Source organism: Osmerus eperlanus, chromosome 13 (assembly GCF_963692335.1).
Source record: "Osmerus eperlanus chromosome 13, fOsmEpe2.1, whole genome shotgun sequence".
Lineage (NCBI taxonomy): Eukaryota > Metazoa > Chordata > Actinopteri > Osmeriformes > Osmeridae > Osmerus > Osmerus eperlanus.
In genome coordinates this window covers 18095661-18114436 of record NC_085030.1, presented here as the reverse complement: position 1 = coordinate 18114436, position 18776 = coordinate 18095661, and the positions used below count along the sequence as shown (strand labels likewise).

The 18776-nt window shown below is 44.7% G+C and overlaps 5 protein-coding genes across 8 annotated transcripts; all 5 read right to left on the bottom strand.

Moving 5' to 3' along the window:
* Nucleotides 1-84: 84 nt before the first annotated feature.
* Nucleotides 85-2674, bottom strand: gnpda1 (glucosamine-6-phosphate deaminase 1). Of its 2 annotated transcripts, XM_062475721.1 has the most exons (7): nt 2549-2674; nt 2123-2259; nt 1691-1792; nt 1389-1571; nt 1001-1185; nt 603-777; nt 85-319 (listed from the first exon to the last, which is right to left on the bottom strand). In XM_062475721.1, the coding sequence occupies exons 2-7, from the start codon at nt 2244-2246 to the stop codon at nt 276-278; spliced, it is 813 nt and encodes a 270-aa protein (XP_062331705.1). In that variant the 5' UTR covers nt 2247-2259; nt 2549-2674; the 3' UTR covers nt 85-275. The 2 variants fall into 2 exon arrangements, with proteins under 2 accessions (XP_062331705.1, XP_062331706.1); XM_062475722.1 differs by lacking the exon at nt 2549-2674 and having other exon boundaries at nt 1691-1814; nt 2123-2261.
* Nucleotides 2675-2802: 128 nt separating this feature from the next.
* On the bottom strand, nt 2803-6512 carry hspa4b (heat shock protein 4b). The gene is given in 5 exon segments (XM_062475720.1): nt 2803-3349; nt 3470-3631; nt 3874-3993; nt 4319-4426; nt 4625-6512. Coding segments are annotated over 5 exon segments (891 nt in total). The 5' UTR covers nt 4841-6512; the 3' UTR covers nt 2803-3064.
* Nucleotides 6513-8069: 1557 nt separating this feature from the next.
* Nucleotides 8070-9495, bottom strand: LOC134031980 (cytochrome b-c1 complex subunit 8). Of its 2 annotated transcripts, none has more exons than XM_062475724.1 (3): nt 9347-9495; nt 8443-8614; nt 8070-8248 (listed from the first exon to the last, which is right to left on the bottom strand). In XM_062475724.1, exons 2-3 carry the CDS (start codon nt 8594-8596, stop codon nt 8151-8153), a joined length of 252 nt encoding a protein of 83 aa, XP_062331708.1. In that variant the 5' UTR covers nt 8597-8614; nt 9347-9495; the 3' UTR covers nt 8070-8150. The 2 variants fall into 2 exon arrangements, with proteins under 2 accessions (XP_062331708.1, XP_062331709.1); XM_062475725.1 differs by having other exon boundaries at nt 8443-8619; nt 9347-9404.
* Nucleotides 9496-9909: 414 nt separating this feature from the next.
* gdf9 (growth differentiation factor 9) lies at nt 9910-12342 on the bottom strand. Of its 2 annotated transcripts, XM_062476120.1 has the most exons (3): nt 11851-12342; nt 11610-11647; nt 9910-11516 (listed from the first exon to the last, which is right to left on the bottom strand). In XM_062476120.1, exons 1-3 carry the CDS (start codon nt 12248-12250, stop codon nt 10734-10736), a joined length of 1221 nt encoding a protein of 406 aa, XP_062332104.1. In that variant the 5' UTR covers nt 12251-12342; the 3' UTR covers nt 9910-10733. The 2 variants fall into 2 exon arrangements, with proteins under 2 accessions (XP_062332104.1, XP_062332103.1); XM_062476119.1 differs by having other exon boundaries at nt 9910-11647; nt 11851-12340.
* Nucleotides 12343-16080: 3738 nt separating this feature from the next.
* Nucleotides 16081-18328, bottom strand: sowahab (sosondowah ankyrin repeat domain family member Ab). Its single transcript, XM_062476118.1, has one exon. It carries the CDS (start codon nt 18080-18082, stop codon nt 16634-16636), a length of 1449 nt encoding a protein of 482 aa, XP_062332102.1. The 5' UTR covers nt 18083-18328; the 3' UTR covers nt 16081-16633.
* Nucleotides 18329-18776: the final 448 nt, after the last annotated feature.

Sequence of the window (18776 nt, the reverse complement as noted above, 5' to 3'; positions counted from 1 at the left end):
CGATTGAGACCAACTGACTGGTTCAACACCAAAAGACGTAACAAGATCAACCGAGATGTAAATGATTACATAATTACTTAAGAATGACTATCAAAGTTATTTTATTTAAAGGACAAATACTTACAAAAGCAAGGTTGTTTCAAATTGAATAATTTGTTCATGTGATCATAAAGAAACAGCAATGGAACTATTGACCAACATATAAGTACAGTCATTCAATAGTAGGCCTAAAAACAGACAATGACACAGAAACGTAAAGCAGCATCCCAGCTCACTCAGACTGGAGGCTCCACCAGTTTGTTGTGCACATGCATCATTCCTGTTAGGAATAAAAACAACACATGAAGTAGTAAACACCCCCAAGTACCCATAAATTTACATTTCCTTTCTTTTCAGACTTGTCTTCAATTTAATTTGTTTCCAAACCAAAGCTAATTTATCCTCATTCCAACATTGTAAGCTCCTGTATTTTCTTACAGCAGATTGAAAAGAAAGAAAAAAATATCTAGATTTAGGGTTTGTAGCACCAAGATAGCTCTTTCACCAGAGAATCTGGTGTTCTCATGTTTCTAGTGTTGTCACGAGTGCTGTGAAACTCTCACCCTGGAAGTACTTCACGGTTTTGACCTTGAGCTCCAGCGTGGCGTCCTCGTCACACACAAACACGGTCTGCGGGTGCTGCTGGAAGGCCGACACCGTCCACATGTGGTTGACGCCCTCCTCAATGGCCTTGTACAGAGCAAAGGCCTTATGGGCTCCTGTGATTAGGATCATCACCTGGCCGCCAAACACACATTAACACATGATACAGATGGAATGCTTTTAGATCCCTTATAAAGCAGAGCGATTCTATCTAAAGCGACAAACAAATAGTACATATAAAAAGTAAAGCAGGATAATCAAGGACCAGAAGTGCATAGTTCTGACTGCGTGTTAGTGGTCAGTGTCAGGGACAAACGTCTGACCCGTCAGAGGAACACGCTAGAGCGTCGCGCCTCACCTCCTTGGCGTCCATGACGGTGCCAACACCCACGGTCAGAGCCATGGTGGGCACCTTGGACAGGTCCCCGTCGAAGAAGCGAGCGTTGGCCAGGATGGTGTCGCTGGCCAGGGTCTTCACCCGCGTCCGGGATAGCAGACTGGATCCCGGCTCGTTGAAGGCAATGTGGCCGTCCGGCCCGATGCCTAGACATGGAGCGACACGTTATAGCAGACGATGTCACTGTGCTGTTATGTCCTTTACTTACTCATAACTAGCGCGCATGTGTGTGTAATTGTGCTCATGAAACTGCCTTTAACAACAGACATTACAAATGCTATTCTAACTGCCTGAACAGAATCCAGGGGAGCAGGGCTGGTGTTGGGCTGTGAAGGACCATCCTCCTCACCTCCGACGAACAGCTCAATCCCGCCTGCAGCAGTGATCAGCCCCTCGAACGCCTCACACTCCTGCTGCAGGTCGCACGCGTTGCCGTCCAGGATGTGGGTGTTCTCTGCCCGAATGTCTACGTGCTTGAAGAAGTTGTTCCACATGAAGGAATGGTAACTTTCAGGGTGTTCTCTGGGAAGTCCTGTACGATTTGGATAACAATTCATCCTAGTCAGTCTGGTCTCGGTAAGTTTGGCTAAATTTGTTATTCATCTGTATTAAGAACAAGGTTTTATGCAGAAAAATAGGTGAAGCACATACCGACATATTCATCCATGTTGAAGGTTTTGACATATTTGAAAGATATTTCTCCATTCTTATAATATTCAATCAGCTTTTTATAGCATCCTAGCGGTGTACTGCCTGTTGTAGGAAGAAAGAGACACTAAAAGCAGAATAGTCATTGGGCTACACAGAGTTGGCTGGGGGGGGGGGGGGGGGGGGGGATTTGATTGACGAATATTTTTTTTTTCTAAATACAGCAGTTAAACGCACTTGAACTTCAACTATCAACTATGTTGATAAATGTGCCACCCCTACATAACATTCTGAATTTATCTGCCCCCCCCCCCCCCTTATTAAACACTTGCTAGCTACGCCACTGATTACAGGGCTTCGGTGTTCAACACGGTGGCATGTGGAAGTCGCTTTGGATAAAATCGTCTGCTAAATGAATAAATGTGTGTGTCTTACCAGTAGGAAGTCCCAACGTGAACAATCTGTCGGGACCAGGATTGAAGCAAAGGATTTTATTCCTGATGTACTTTGCAGCCCACTCACTGGCCTGGTCATAGTTGCTGAGGATAATCAACTTCATTGTGCTGAATGAACTTAAAAGTAAGTTAACGAAGGACAAAGCTGTTATCACGAGATACAGATCGCATTCGTCAAACACTTAAGAGACTTTAGACCCAGGAAGGGTTGGGACTCGACAATTCAGGAGACGTAATATTTGTCAACACTTAACATTCTATTTTTGCACGGTCAGCAGTTTTTTTTAAGTTTGCCATGGTTCAATACTGTCTATGGTTATAGTTATATTCGGACTAGCGTCTTTTTGTTGGGCAGGTCTATTTGCAGTTTCGTGAAAAGGAAAGCTATTAATTAAACGTAGCCTACCTGTTACCGCATCCGGCTCATCCACCCCCGTCTTTCTCGCAGAATCAGGAAGATATCAAGGAGTGCGCGAGGTACGGGAGAACTATTATCACATGACGGAGGACCGGAGTCCAGCACAGCGGCAGAGGCGGGGCGACGGGCCAAAACAACCAATATGTTGATGTCAAAGAAATTGTCTTTTTTATATTCTGTCACACTAAAAAGGACTGGTTTCTTTGGAAGAAGTTATTTTGAAAATCACCACAAAGTATGATAAGGAATAAAGTAAAAAATTAAACAAATACCGATTTTCAGTGACTTTAAAAAAAAAAATTAGGTATATGTTTATTGTATGCACCTTCCTGCCAAAGCAAATTCCTTGTCTGTGCAAATTTTCATGGCGAATAAATCCCATTCTGATTCTGATTATTAAAACCAAATTGTGACATTGACCCAAAGGTTTAGAGAGCACACAACAGAGTACAGTATTTAAACCATATTTAGGCCAACTGGAACACTTCACTAGCTCTGGTACAACTATGGTCTGCGTCTTGATCCGAAGGGGGGGGGGGGGGGGAGAGACAGGATGGAAGGGGGGATGGGTGGGGTGTGGGGGGTAGCCTGCCTAGTCAAGGACCATGTCAGGCTTGGTTTCCGTGGTTTCTGAGGCAGGGTTGCCATCTGTGGCGGGGGTTTCCCCTGGGCTCCGTCTCCCTGCCCGTTAACAGAGCCGTTCTGCTCGCCCACCGGCTTGTCGTCCTTGGGGAGCTCCACCTTGAGCTTGGGCCGGCTCAGCACCGGGCTGCAGGCAGAGAACAGCTCCTGCAGGGGGAGACACAACACAGCTCTCTGGTCACGAAAGAGGATCTAGTTTGCAGGACAAGGATGCTGAGTCGTAATATCTGTAAAACCAACTTCCTGGCCTGAATCTCCTTGACCCACCTTGGTCTTGGCCTGAATTTCCTTGACCTTGACTGCTGGCTCCAGTATGAGGCTCTGCTTGCTCTACTGGTTCATCTTGCTGTTCATCCAGACCATGGCCTCGCTCACCAGCCGGTCCACCCTGCTTACCTCGGCCTCCTCCAGGTACTCGTACTGCTCCTCCTGCAGCTCGCGGGACACACAGACACACAGGTCAGAAACAGTACACACAGTAAAAGAGCTTCAAAATTCACATGAAAGATGTAAGCAGGGGCGTCAAAGTGGGGAAAAAGAGGGACTGACTAGAAGCGTGGCCCTCGGGAAAGCTTGGAATGAAGATTAGTTGAATGAAAAAACAGACATAACTAAATGGGGGGGATGGGGGGGCATCCCTGGTTAGAAATTAACATCCCTGTGTGTTGTACCTTGGTTTTATACGCTTCAATAATCTTGAGGTACTGCTGGATGTGTTTGCCCATGTCGTTGAACGCCCTGGGTATCTTCTCTGCCTCCTGGTAGCGTTCCTGGATGGGCTGGCCCAGACCCTGCAAACACAACACCAGGTACAATTTACTGTATAACCAGACCTCTGCAGAGAGAAGGAGCTATACTAGACATGGGCTCTCAGCAGTTCTCTCCAGAACATTCCAGGGGACAACCCCAACACTAATCAGTGCTCCTCTCGCTGTTATAAGCAGAGAGGGTGACCCTAGAATATTCAGCTTTTACAAAATACTGAGCTGTTTTAAATTGAAACTAAACATGTTCTGGAAATTGCATCTAGCATTGTGTTGCATGTGCTGTGACTAGTACCAGCTAATAGGACCATGCAGACCCAGCGCTGTGCGGGGGTTCCTGGAGCGTGCTTACCTTGAGTTCAGATAGTTTGTCGATGTAAACCTGTTTGGGCTGGTCCTCTCCATCTTCATACAGCCAGTTCTCTGTGTCCTCCAGTTTCAATGACAATGCATCTCGATCCTACAATCAAACCACATGATGTAACAAATAATTGTAAGGATCATCTCTGAAAATTGTCAAATGTACAAAGACTGTATAAATGCAAAACATTACTTGGTCAGCAACTGAGAGATGAAAAAAAAAGGAAAAATACGTTTTTTGTCACATGCCTGGCAGCCACAGATGCAGCAAAGCATAGGAAGAGCTCCCACAACTCACAGCCTCAGTGACATATTTCTCCAGCGCCCCGTGCAGCCTGTCTCTCATCTCGTACACGTACTCCTCCAAGTAGTTCTTGGCGTCGTTCCTCTCCTTCAGAGACCCACAAACCCTGCTTCTGTCCCTGACAACAACACAGGGAAAATAAGTTGAGAGAAGATGGGGGGTAACCGGTCTGTTGTTACCGACCTCGTTCTCTACAAACAGATTGAGCATGTCTTCAGCAAGCTGCCACTGGGGGCTGTTTTCAATTGGAAGCTCCAGGACTTTTGTTTTGACTCTGGGCTTCTTAGCTTGTGGAGGCTGGTCTGACTTCTTCTCTGCTTTGACCTCGCCTGGGGAGGCCTGGGGGAGGAAGAACACACATCAAGCGACACCGCAAGAGATCTACCCTCCTGTAGGTTCACTCCAACCCTGCTACTGGAGAGATACCCTCCTGTAAGTTCACTCCAACCCTGCTCCTGGAGAGATACCCTCCTGTAGGCTCACTCCAACCCTGCTGCTGGAGAGATACCCTCCTGTAGGTTCACTCCAACCCTGCTCCTGGAGAGATACCCTCCTGTAGGTTCACTCCAACCCTGCTCCTGGAGAGATACCCTCCTGTAGGTTCACTCCAACCCTGCTGCTGGAGAGATACCCTCCTGTAGGTTCGCTCCAACCCTGCTTCTGGAGATCTACCCTCCTGTAAGTTCCCTCCAACCCTGCTCCTGGAGCAACACCCTCCTGTAGGTTCGCTCCAATCACAATTGATAACCTGTGTACTGTGTACCTGGGGCCAGAGCTACCGACATAGAAGGTAATCTTAGGGTGCTGGCTAGCACTAGGGCTAAGGCAAAGGCCCAAGCTAAGGCACATGGCTCACGCACTGATGATAGGTATGAGAATATTGTCATTCATGTCGGCACCAATGATGTTAGGCTGAGGCGGTCAGAGGTCACAAAGGTTAATATAGCTCGGGCATGTGACCTTGCTCAAAAGATGTGTCGGCATCAAGTAATAGTCTCTGGCCCACTACCTGTTAGGGGGACTGACGATATCTACAGCAGACTTGTCTCTCTTAACTGTTGGTTGGCTTGTTTCTGCTCAGAACAGGGTTTAGGATTTGTAGATAATTGGTCTTGTTTCTGGGCCAAACCTGGCTTGTTGAAAAGTGACGGGCTCCATCCGAGCTGGAGAGGTGCTTTTCTATTGTCTAGGAATATTGAAGCTATTTTAGAGCAGGCCTGACACTCACTAGAACAAGCCGGGCCACAGTCTCAGAGAGTCTGATAGGTATGTTGTGAGCTGTTGGGGACCCGATAGCCTAGCTTGTAGTGTAGCCAGTGTGGTTGCTGATGTCGTTTTTCCCATTGAGACGGTGTCGGTCCCCCGCCCTCTTTCTAAATTTCGGCCTTCAATTATTAGGAATTATACCAATTTAATATGTATTCAGCCTTGCTCCCCCATTGCTCTTCCTATTAAGTTTTCTGATGACAGTGCCACCTTTTCAGAAGAATTATCTACATCTAAAGCTGCCAAAAACCCATACTGGAATGTCGGGCTCCTAAACATCAGATCTCTATCCACAAAGGCCGTTTTGATTAATGATCTGATGTCTGAATGCAGCCTGGACTTGATTGGACTCACCGAAACCTGGTTAAAACCTGACGATTATTCCCCCCTGAATGAAGCATCGCCTCCGGATTTTGCGTACTCACACATCCCTCGTGTATCAAAGAAAGGTGGTGGTGTTGCTATGATATATGAAGCTAGCTTCAACCTCAGCCTAAAATCTGTAAACACCTTTAAATCATTTGAAATAATTAGCATGAAACCACCAACTACTTTAAAAAGGATTAATGCTACTACTCCTGCAGAGGTTTCTGCATACCTAGATAACGACCCATTCATTTGAATCAGGTGTGTTGGAGCAGGGAAACATCTAAAACGTGCAGGACAGGGTACTTGAGGACCAGGGTTGAGAACCACAGTAGGTTATCATAGAAATCAGACATGGCATGAATGTACATTCACGGGGACTGTGAAAAAAGAAAAGCCTAAACAATTATTTATTTCATCTACAGTCATTATTGCATATTAGGGGGGCAGATGTCTGAGCAGTTAGGGAATCGGGCTATTAATCAGAAGGTTGCTGGTTCAATTCCAGGCTGTGCCAAATGACGTTGTGTCCTTGGGCAAGGCACTTCACCCTACTTGCCTCGGGGGAATGTCCCTGTACTTACTGTAAGTTGCTCTGGATAAGTTTGTCTGCTAAATGTAAATATTAGGTTAATGAAATAATAAATTACCAACACGCTCAATTATTTAACCTGCAGACCAGGGGTGTTGTTAGACATAAAACTCTACTGGGGCACAGGCCCCTATTCATATCCCTTTTTTTTCTTTCAAGCTTGCTGCGCACAATGCACTACTAGGCTATAGAAATTCCCCTTACTTAACCCTTGTGTTATCTTCGGGTCATTCTGACCCATCAGTCATTGTGACCCACCGTCGTATTGCGACAGATTTACCGCATACAAAGACAAAGTGAAGCATTTTCTTTTAACAGCTAGGCTGTCTCAGACCCCCCACATTGCAAAGGTTAAAAGAAAATTATTTTAATTTGTTTTTGTATTGGGTAAAATTGGGTAAACACAACGATGGTTCGTTATGAACCTTTGGGTCATGTGACCCGAAGGCAGCACGAGGGTTAACCCAATATACACAGTTCAAGGAAGGAAGTTTGATATCAGCTTTGGCAGAGACATCAATAGTTAGTGCGAGTGCACACTTTTTTCGCATTCATTTGAGTGCAAATACTGTTTTTTCGAGCTTCATGTAATATTGTTTTAATGTTTTAGTCAAAATAAGATAATTGGTAAGTCTATCATTTAGAAACTTTTAGTTGTGTAATGTTTTCTTACCCTATCAATTCTGACTTGTGTGCCGAGTCCGACACCTGGACTTCTGTGTGCGTGCTGCAGTGGCTATTTGGCAAGCTCAGAAGAGCGCGACATGCATCGGTTTGCGTTTTCGGTTAAACTGCTTTGATTTTACAAGCGTTGATTGAGATATTGTGTTTATTTTTCCAGGATTATCAATCTAAATTAATGCATTGACAAATAAAGTTAATTGTTAAAACTCAAACTTTTGATTTTACTTGGGCACAGCAGATTTATACTGGGGCGTGTGCCCCAGTAAAAAGGGTCTAACAACACCCCTGCTGCAGACAAAGGCTGCCTTGACACACTGCAGTTTACTTCAATAAAGAACAACGTAGCATTGCTTAAGTTTTACAGTCTCCATCCCACATGACCCCAAACAGTAGCACCAAGTGACCTGCTGTGCGGGCAAACTGGAGATACAGTCCAACCACCAACATTTATATACACTGGACAGCAGATCTCTATGGAAACAGAGGTCTACATGAGTGGTTCTCAGAATAATACATCCAAATTAATACAGGTTTGTGATAAATACCATCTTTACTTAGAGAAACACACAGTCACATGAACATCAGGAGCTCGGGAGGTCAGTAGAGGATCTTCTACTCCTCGGGGGTTTCAAAGTCAGACAGATTCTTCCTCTTGCCCTGCTCATGGACATGGTTCCCCCAGGTATAAGTCAGGTACATGATGATCATGGCTGAAACAGATGAACGACACATTCAGCCGTGTTATGTTTACTCCATGTGTGTGTTTTGATCAAATAAGGAGCAGCTCTTTGGTAAAAGGAAGATGATTTCCATTTGAAAAAAGTAGTATTTTTGATATATATATGAATAAGATAACTTGTAAGTTCCCTGAGCAAGTGGTACAGTTAAGCACTACAAAACTCACGGGGAGCGGATCTGAAGACGGAGGCTCTGAACCGCCTCCACATGTTGGGGATCCCCTTGGAGAAGTAGTTTGGGAAAGCCCTCTGCTCAAACGGGGACAGACTGTATGTGATCACATGTCTGATCTTGGCCAAATCTCCAAAGTGGCGACCCATGATGTCAGATGAGATGAGCTGATCTGAAAACAATAGAAGTTGAGTGACTGCAGCATGTGCATCTCACAAATCAGCATAACAGTAACTACAGTTATGCTGACTATCTTATCTTAACCTTTCTACCATAGTTCAGAGTTGTAGTCAAGTCAGAGTGATCATCCATGTCCATGCCTGGGACATGGGCAGAAGGGCAGTCTGTTCTGATTGGGGTTCTTTGCGGAAGAGACTCATGACAGCATGGCACTGTGCCACACTAGTGTACCCATAGATATATATCTATGAGTGTACCTGCTACAACATGTCCACTAGCCTATATTTTTAGCTTTGTGTACGTATCAATGTCTTCAAGACAAACAAAAGCAAAAAAATAATGGTAAGTAATGTTGGCTAAGACCACTTGGTGCCTAGTATTGCCCACGTAATATACGTCTCGAAAGTCATTTTTTGATAAGTGGCATTTGACACACATTCTGGCCACAAGACTAACGTTAGCTAAGGTAAACACGATAGTTTGTGATTATCTGGACACATTGCTGTGAACGGCGCAAGGAGCTAGCAGAAAATGCAGCTAGGCAACATTGGGTCCTCGAGACCTTGTTTGACATTCACACGAAAATACACGAAGTCTCAAAGTTCATTTAGTTATATTGCAAAAAGGTGTAGTCCGATGGCCTCAATTACGCCATTAAGTAGCAGTTTATATCATTTTAAAATAAAGTAAGCAATAAATAAAGAACATTCATCACTAACCTTTAGCCGCAAGAACTTGTAATGGCGGATAACTGTTGTGACGACAGGGCTTCTTCTTCTTCTTTAACTTTGATTGGTGGAAAGCATCCAACTTAGGAGTGCCTACACCGCCACCTATTGTGCAGGAGTGAGTGGCCAGTCACGGCCTGACTCCCACTCACGGTCGCAACCAACTGTACACGTCATACAACCAGTCGCAGGGTTAGGGCCATTGACTGACAAGGTTAGGTCAAATAGTATATAAGTCTTACATACTCTTTGGTTAGGGTTAGGTAGGCAGTGACTGGGCTCACACTCCAGCACAGTAGATGGTGTATTCATTCAACAGTTGGATGCGATCCGACAACCAGAACCCATAGAAGATTAGGTCCTGACCGTCCTGTGATATAATTCTGAGAGCGGACGAGCACGGTATAGGCTATGCTTTCTCTTCACGGGGCAATCTGTAGTTGGCTGTGCTTGGAATAAACTTTAGGGTTACTATCCAGTCTCAATTGACAGAAAAATACCACATTTACATTATAGTACAGTTGGCACTTTCAACAGAATCTTTCAACAGACACATGAACTATGCAGTTTGTTTATTCTAGTCTCCACAGAGTAGACCCTATAAAATCAGCAGCGGAACAAGAGCTTAGAGTAAATTCATTTGATGCATAAATAGTTCATGACACGCATTTAGTTAGTTAAATTCGTCAATACAAATTCATTGGTATGCAGCCATTTCATGACCAAAGGTAATAAATACACACTGAAACGTTCTTTTTGGATGTTATGAAAAGAGGTTGTCCATGAGACAACTGCAATCCCAAGGAATAAAATGTAAAAGTGTTTCGGTCAGAGAACAGGAACCACTTTTAGATTTAGTCCAGAACAGATTTGGCCTACTTAAAATTAGCAGATTGTGTTTTAAGTAATAAACGATAACCCCCCACCCAAAATAAATAAACAAATATATTTTAAACATAATCATTTTGCTAATATTTTCATGTGTCTTCAGCTGCAACACCACATCGCAAAACAAAACAAGACGGATGCACTAAAATATGTGTTAACAACATTCCTGCCATCACGTCACTACAAAAGCAAAATTAATCCTAATATTTGCTAATAACTTTTCCAGTATTTAACACAGTGCTTGGCAAAGAAAACACTGGATGAAGTAAATGCATCTGCTCTAGATAAATACAATTTCACGCAAAGATGGTTTTACAATGTATGAAATCACTGAGGCTGGCTTGTTAGTGTCGCATATCTGATTCCGGTGAAAGCCACGTGAGCCACGTGAGAACGACGAGGATCCCTCCTGTATTCAAAGCTGCCAGGAAGTTGTATGTTATGCTTGTAAAACTAAAACAACGTCGTCACACTGTGTCACTCTTGGATGTTAGCGACAAGTACAGCGAGTAGCGATCATCTCCTCGTACACCTTGTAGGTGATGATGCCGTTGTACTCCGTGATTACATTCATGGGTTTGTATTCTGAGGGAACACAGGAAGGCCTTGGCACTGAGGCGTCCAGTCTCTCGTAGATGATGCTCTGCACCATTGTGTGGACCGGGGAGCCGTACATGAAGCCCATGGTTCTAGGGCAAGTTCCCTTGCAGTACCTGGGGTTGTACCAGTGAGGGTAGATGATCCAGTGGTTCAGTTTCAGCTGGCTGAAGGTCACCCGGAAGTCGTACAAAGCACAGTCATTAGTGGGGAAGTCGTAGGTGGACTTGAGTTCGGGGAGGCTGGCTTTAGCTGCTCTGTTTCTGGTTGCACTCCTCCTCAGCCGGCCCGTGTTCTGCCCCACCCAGCGCTCTGCCTCGGAGTCCCTCTGGGTTTCAAACCGGTTCCAGCCTGCTGACCTCTGATCTGGCACGGGGGCCCGGTGGTGGGAGGCCCGCTCGCTGGTGTCATTGAGATATAACAGCAGAGACGGTGACCTCAGGGTCATCTCCACAGAGCCCCCTCTGGACATCTTGACCCCTCTTTCCTCAGCACACGTCAGGTTGATGAGGAGATGAATGTCTTTCTGGTGGGCCTGTACGAGGGGGAGTAGGAAGGAGCTGACGTCCACCTCTACCCACCTGCTTCTGCTCGCTGGTCGGCGCCCCCTCCCCAGCAGAAAGCTGGAGGCATGCTGTGCCTCGGGACCGAGGGGGCACTGCTCTGCCTGCTGCTGCTGCACTGACAGGTGGCAGACAGATGGAACCAGGCTTGGGCGCTCAAAAGAGTAGAGCAGCACAGATTTCATAGGTTGTTCTTTGGCTCTCACCTGCTCAAGGTTGAAGGAGAGGTCTTGCATAAAGATCTCTTTTGGGAAATATGGAAAAAACATTTAAGTGCAACAGATCATTGTCATCAGTTTGTCTGTGTTGTTTAGTCATGTCTGTCTGGGCCACAATAATTACATTCATTTGTTATGCACTTCATAAACAAAGAATATATATCTTCTCATTTAAGTGTAAGAATGTTTAACGTTAAGTGTTGTATTACGGTTTCACTGGCCTTTTTACCTTTGCTCCGCTCGAGACATTCGTCTCTTGGGGTTATGAGACGAACTGTGTTGAACAGCGGGTTAGTCCCAGCTGCACCCTTCTGGCTAACGGACTTCTTGTACAGTCTTTTCATGTACCGAACATGTCTAGGCTCCGCTCGCTGCTTCGGGTTTGGGTCTACATGTCGCCAGTGCTCTCCATCTTGTTCCGACAATGCCCTCAAAAGGGGGGATAATATATTTCCATGTTGAAAGAGAGAGGAGTCGGCAAAGTTGTTTAATCCGTTTCTCGTTGAAGGGGATGATCGTAGGGATCGACCACAGATCACAAGATGCAGTAAAAGAAAAGTGTTCAGATTATAAAGTACGACTGACATCCGCACAATAGTTTCTGCCATAGTAAACAAATCCACCAACATTTGAGAGAGAACTTTGCGGTGAAAACGGATGTCAACCAACCTATGCACGTGCTGCTCATAAAGCAGGTGCGCGTAATCACCGCAGGTCGCCATGCAGAACAACAGAAGATGCCGGGATGAAAACCGAACAGTTTAATATTGAAGGTGAATGATCTATTAGACGTGTCAAAGTATACTGCTACTGCTACTGTAAGGCCATCCCGCTATATTACCTTAATAATTAATTGTGAACAGGTATTAGTCTATCTCTGTGGGTCAGCAGTCATATTGGTCTTTTTCCAGACCTGCAGTCTGTGGCAACTCCATGCAATAATATTTTGATATGTTTTTTTACTTCTTTGTAAATATTTATTTGGCCTTGCTGATTTTTTATTTTGTCCGTGTGCTTTTGTTGTTGTTGCCTGAGGCCTTTAACATTCCACCGCATCTCTTTCACTCGAGGGGATTCCGGGAACAGTTCTGCTGCATTCTGCTCTGCGTGAGGAGCGGCAGGCCGAGAGGAGCGGCAGGCCGAGAGGAGCGGCAGGCCGAGAGGAGCGGCAGGCCGAGAGGAGCGGCAGGCCGAGAGGAGCGGCAGGCCGAGAGGAGCGGCAGGCCGAGAGGAGCGGCAGGCCGAGAGGAGCGGCAGGCCGAGAGGAGCGGCAGGCCGAGAGGAGCGGCAGGCCGAGAGGAGCGGCAGGCCGAGAGGAGCGGCAGGCCGAGAGGAGCGGCAGGCCGAGAGGAACTGGACCTCTCATCATATTAATACATTCATACAAAAAGACACTACAGACATGCCCAGCATTCGCCAGGAATCCTTTTTGACGTTGACAATTTCATACATCTCCCTCACTTATGGCAATTCTCAGTCATGTAGACATCGCTAACTCCCTCTGTCTAATCCTTAACGTACATTTTTTCTAAACTTTTTTCCCCCCACACACAGTGAGAGGAGAGGAAGGAGAGAGGAGAACAGAGAAGCCTAAAACAGAGTAGATTAAAGCAGAGCAGAGTACAAACGAGTACAGTAGAGTCCTGATCAATGATGCAAAATATTTTTGTGAAAACTTTTTTAATAAATGTTTTCTACCTTTCAAAACTCTTCCAAAATCTTTTGGAAAAAATCTTTTGGAAAATATATTTTTTCGAAAAACATTTAGAGGCTGCTGTAATTGGAGGCTCCAGTAATTGGAGGCTGCAGTACTTAGAGGCTGAAGTGAAAATGTAAGAAGTAGAAACTACAGATATTTGTGTAAAAATGTAAGGAGTGAAAGAAAAAAGTTATCAGAAAAATAGTGAATTACAGTACTGATACCAGAAAAATCTATTTAAGCACAGTAACGAAGTATTTTTACTTTGTTATTTCCCATCTCTGCAATTCTTCATGTTTAAGTTCAAGGTAAACAAGATGTCATTCATTTAAAACTACTTAGAACGTGTAATTATCTTTATTAAGTACTTAGTTTCATACAAAAATAATGTGAATTTTACCAATTTAAGAGAATCAGAATCAGAATTCGGTTTATTCGCCATGTATGTTATACAAACACGGAATTGACTGTGGCAGGGAGGTGCCGAACACTAAATATATACAAATATATTATAAGTAAAATATAAGTAAAAGTACAAAAGTTTAACTATTTCTAAGAACTAAACAATCTAAGAATACAACAATTTAAATATAAAATAAAATATGTATAAAAATAACAATAAGAAATATAGCTGCAAGCAGCGATGCGGGTTCCTCCGCAAAATGGAAAAAAAAAATGTACATTGTAGAAGATCAAGAGTTGGACAACAAGAGAGCAAAATTACTTCATGTTGACCAACGACAACAGGCTGAGTGGAGATTCAAACTCAAGAGCATGAGGTTGCAAGTCAGCCTCTCTGCTACACATCAACTGTTGAGAGTTTATGAATAGCCATATTGTACTTTTCCTATAAAAATGGGACAACGGATTGACTGGGTTGCTGCTGTAAAGAATAGCTTACTCATAGTTTTTAAAAAGGTTGTTTGGGGTGCCATAACTTGTCATGGAATGGAATTTCAAATCATGCCTAGCATCAGTGGCGATGTGTCCTGGCTTAGGTTACTGAAATTAATTTGCACAACAGGAAAGGGATCCACCTGAACAATCAATATACTTCATTAGAGCTAACTCGGTTGTGAATCTGACACTACCATGCCAGACTACAAGTAGCTAGCTACTGTGGTGTACCTGGCTTGTTTTGCAGTGGTTTACACAGTCTCGCTAAACAGATGATCGGAGTGTTGTGATTGCTATGCAGATTGCTAAACACGCATTGCTATGTTTTACAACCGGAGGATTTATCGGGAGACTAGAAACCGTTTGCCTATTAGGTTTGAACCATCCTTCAAAAATACATTTGATTTAGTGACACAAACATATTTAGGCAATTTACTAGCCTGGGTGCCAGCCGAACTTAGCACCACCCACAAATAATTTTGGTCGGGAAGTTGGGTCTGGGGTCGCTCGGTTGGGGGAAAACTATGTCCGAACAAGAGCTGTTCGGACCAATAAAATTGTCAGGGCGGGCTTTATACGATGATGGACAGATGATCAACAGTAACGTAATCAACCACGTCACCAAAGAGCGCTTGGGTTGAATTCTTTTTCAACAAACAACATACTACGTTGCTCTGATTGGTTGTAGGTCTATCCAATTGAGCGAAGAGGCATTTTTTTTCCAGGTTCGGTTGAAACACGCCCCATACTCACAGCCCAACGGAGAGTTTTTAGACTCATATTCTGACTAGAATTATGAGTATGACAACGTCAGGCTAGACCTGGTTGCTGCTGTAAAGAATATATTACTCATAGTGCTTAGATTAGGTTGTTTGGGGTGCCATAACTCAACATAACTGGCTTGTGTTGCAGTGGTTTACACAGTCTCGCTAAACAGATGTGTTGTGATGGGCTCAAATAAACACGCATTGCTATGTTTTACAACCGGAGGATTTATCGGGAGACTAGAAACCGTTTGGTCAGAATAAAAAATTAAAAACTATGCCTCTGACTGGTATTGAACCTTGATTACCAGCACAACATCTCAGCCAATTGAGCCATTCTCAGGCATGGAATACACAAAGTTCAATAACTGGATAATTAAAAAAAGCTGTTTCTCCAATGGCGAGCATTGTCAGATTTGGTCCAAGTTCAAACAGCTGTAATTCAGTCATATTTTGACATATCAAGGTGAAACTTTGCATGGTACTTCAGAGGCATGTCACCTTAAAGCTTATTAGGTTTGAACCATCCTTCAAAAATACATTTGATTTAGTGACACAAACATATTGAGGCAATGTGGACATTTACATAAATACACCCATTTCAGCCATTTTGTACTTGATTCAATTGCCTTAAGTAACGTTTTTAAATATGTCAATGATACATATCTGTACCAAATTTCAAGTCAATTTCACCTTTGGTTCAAGAGAAGAGGAATTTTGAAGGTTTTCCCAGATTATCACAGTACAGGAAAATCCATCATGGCGGACCTTATGGGTCCTTGAGGCTTTTTTGTTCCTCATGAAAAATGAGGCATGCACACCAAGTTTCAGAAGAATTGGAGCAATGGGGTGGAAATGCCATCACTTTGAAAATCGCACATTTGGGCGTGGCCTGTGGCGCCCCCTATGGTCCGATGTGGCCCATATTTGGTGTGGGGGTACCCACTTGGATGTAGTATCAATATGCCAAATTAGAAAATTTATGACCAGGGACTTTTTGAGATATTGGGGCGCAAGGAGAAGAAAAATAATAATAAGAATACCAACAATAACAATAGGTTCCCTCCTACCGGAGGAACCTAATGAGCAGCATGAGCTCTATATATTTAAGATATCATTTTAAACTTTAAATCATCTCACTCACAGGTCCCCAGGGACACAACCAGATTCAGAAACAGAATAAGAGCATCACATTCATTAATGTTTATTGTCACTCAAGACAAGGGACCCAAGCCTAGCCTAATGTAATTCTAGGCAATTACAATACTTTAAAGACATTACAAGTTATTAAATACAATTCACATGTTAGAGTATATCAAAATATCAATATTCTGAATATCAAATAGCGAGCTAATACCCACCCTGCTCTATATTGGAAAATCCTTATTTGTACATGTGCATCTTCATCCTCCTGCCCCCAGCCTCTCCTAGTCCCAGCCTCCTAGTCCCAGGGTGAGATGCCCCAGCCTCTCCTAGTCCCAGCCTCCTAGTCCCAGGGTGAGATGCCCCCAGCCTCCTAGTCCCAGGGTGAGATGCCCCCAGCCTCTCCTAGTCCCAGTCTCCTAGTCCCAGGGTGAGATGCCCCAGCCTCTCCTAGTCCCAGTCTCCTAGTCCCAGGGTGAGATGCCCCAGCCTCTCCTAGTCCCAGTCTCCTAGTCCCAGGGTGAGATGCCCCCAGGCAGCATCTTGTGTTTCCTCCGGTGCGCCGTCCCGTGAGGCTGCATGAAGAGTCTGCTTAGGGTGTTTATCCCTCTGGGCATGTCCCTGTCCTCCTCCTCCCTCCCGTGTGCCTGGGCCCCGCCTCCCAGCAGCTGCTGCAGCTCAGGAGACACACCTGGCCCAAGGTAATGCAGCGGCTTCTTCCCATCATTGTCCCGGATGTTTGCGTTGGCTCCGTAGAGCTTCAGCAGCAGAAGCATCAGCTCTGCATGGCCGTGCAGGGCAGCGAGGTGCAGCGGTGTGTAGCCTCCATGCGTGCGAGCGTTCACATCCACTCTCGCCTCTGTCCTGCGTGACACGTCCATGATGGTGTGCACCATCTCACTGTGGCCGCTCTTAGCCACCCAGTGCAGCGCTGTGAATCCAGACATGAAGTCTTTCCTGGTCGCCAGCTGGCTGTCCTGCTGCAGCTGGCCGTGGATCTGACCCCACAGCCCAGAAGCTGCCGTCACTAGCCACCGGTGGCCCCCCGGCGGCAGGGGGACACACCCCAGGCCCTGCTGGTCCTCTGCTGCTCTACAGGTCCTGCTTCTCCTGAGCAGGGGGAAGCCTGGGGCTCGTATCTCCTCCTGGGACAGCTCTCTCCACAGGGAGGCACTCTGCTCTGAGCCCACCCAGCCTGGACCATTAGGAAGAGGCATGAAATCTCTCTCTGACGATGAAACTGGCATCTGCATCAGAGACTTTGATCCAACTGGGGTTTTCAATCCAGAAAAGGTTGGTATGCAGTTTAACTCATCTTGTCTTGCCGGGGGTGAATCACCACGGGATGGAGATTTGACTGCCACGATAGCAAACACTGGGCCAGTTTTTCCCGTTTTGATCACCTGATCATAAGAAACGTTCAGGACCTTGATTACGGTAGGGGGGTCTTCGTTACAAGTCTTACATGACCCACCGTTTCTTAAGCCTCTTCCTATGTTACTGATATGCACAGGCGTATGTTGGAAATCAGCCCTATTGTTCAAACAATTCCCATTCCTGTTTGAGGAGTTGCACGTATTGTTGTTTTGAATATCCAAGTTCGGTATGTTGACAGATTCGTATTTAACTAAAGCACTGAGCTCCGATACCGTCGGTGAGAGGGACAAGGTCTGGCTACTAAAGCTGTCGTCTAAATCCGAATTTTGCGCGCTATATTTCATACCCACTTTAACAAAGTCCTGATATCTTTTTTTCACTACCACAAACTTGACTTCATTGACTTGTTTCACAACCGCAACACTGTTCACGAATTTCTTAAAAATATCCCTATTATGCTTCTTCTCTGCGGGATCGCTACAATTAAGTTGACATTTGAAATTATTTACCAACTCAGAATTTTTCACTTTTCCGCCGTTCTCCAACAAAAACGTCAAAATAGATTCTTGAGTCAAATCCATATTTTCACCTCTCAATCCGTTGACAAGATATCAGCGGGATGCAGGAAAACCAGTTTTCTTTGACTCTGCTGCAAATCCCGCCGTCCGTCTTTTTTCTTGAGCTGCTCTGTGTGATGGTCAAGTAGTATTATCTCTTCCCCCTCGTCACTACCTGCTGCTTCCGGTGTCTGGACTATAGTTTCTTGCCATTTTCTTTTCGCTTGAACGCGGTATTTAATTCTCTAAAAGGCAGAACGCGCATGAAAAGCGCGCCCCCGATGCTTGTTCTGTCTGTTCTTGTGCTCGGTGACGCCTGATGCTATGGAATCAGCTCAAACATTACTAAGTAAATAGGTTCAAGGTATATAGCCTACACACATATTTGAACATGTTTTGGCTATTAATGTAGGCTATATCTGTAAGTTGCATTCAATTAATTAGCCTACGTTGTTTGTTAATAGCCTAAACACCTGTTACATGTTGTTATGACTGTTGCGATGTTTGTCGATTGGTTTCTGTGAGGCATAGGCCTATGTGGTAAAGCATCCTGTTAACATGGCCCCTACATTTTATTAACATCATTTTGAGGTCACATTGTGTTTGATGATACGGTTTTTTGTTACTAACGAGTTATTATAGCATCTACGTCCTGTAGGCTATTACCCACTCCTGTAATATTGCAGTAGACCTATGCCTGCTTGTAGTTAAGTCTGGT

Excerpts from the sequence above, each read along its gene's own strand:
- gnpda1 (XM_062475721.1), bottom strand. The coding sequence starts at position 2,246 with ATGAAGTTGATTATCCTCAGCAACTATGACCAGGCCAGTGAGTGGGCT. Across the intron at positions 1,572-1,690 it reads CAACATGGATGAATATGTCG|GACTTCCCAGAGAACACCCT; the intron begins GTATGTGCTTCA and ends CAAATCGTACAG. Across the intron at positions 1,186-1,388 it reads GATTGAGCTGTTCGTCGGAG|GCATCGGGCCGGACGGCCAC; the intron begins GTGAGGAGGATG and ends CTCCATGTCTAG.
- LOC134031980 (XM_062475724.1), bottom strand. The coding sequence starts at position 8,596 with ATGGGTCGCCACTTTGGAGATTTGGCCAAGATCAGACATGTGATCACA. Across the intron at positions 8,249-8,442 it reads CGTCTTCAGATCCGCTCCCC|CCATGATCATCATGTACCTG; the intron begins GTGAGTTTTGTA and ends CATCTGTTTCAG.
- gdf9 (XM_062476119.1), bottom strand. The coding sequence starts at position 12,250 with ATGTTGGTGGATTTGTTTACTATGGCAGAAACTATTGTGCGGATGTCA. Across the intron at positions 11,648-11,850 it reads ATGTCTCGAGCGGAGCAAAG|AGATCTTTATGCAAGACCTC; the intron begins GTAAAAAGGCCA and ends ATTTCCCAAAAG.
- sowahab (XM_062476118.1), bottom strand. The coding sequence starts at position 18,082 with ATGGATTTGACTCAAGAATCTATTTTGACGTTTTTGTTGGAGAACGGC.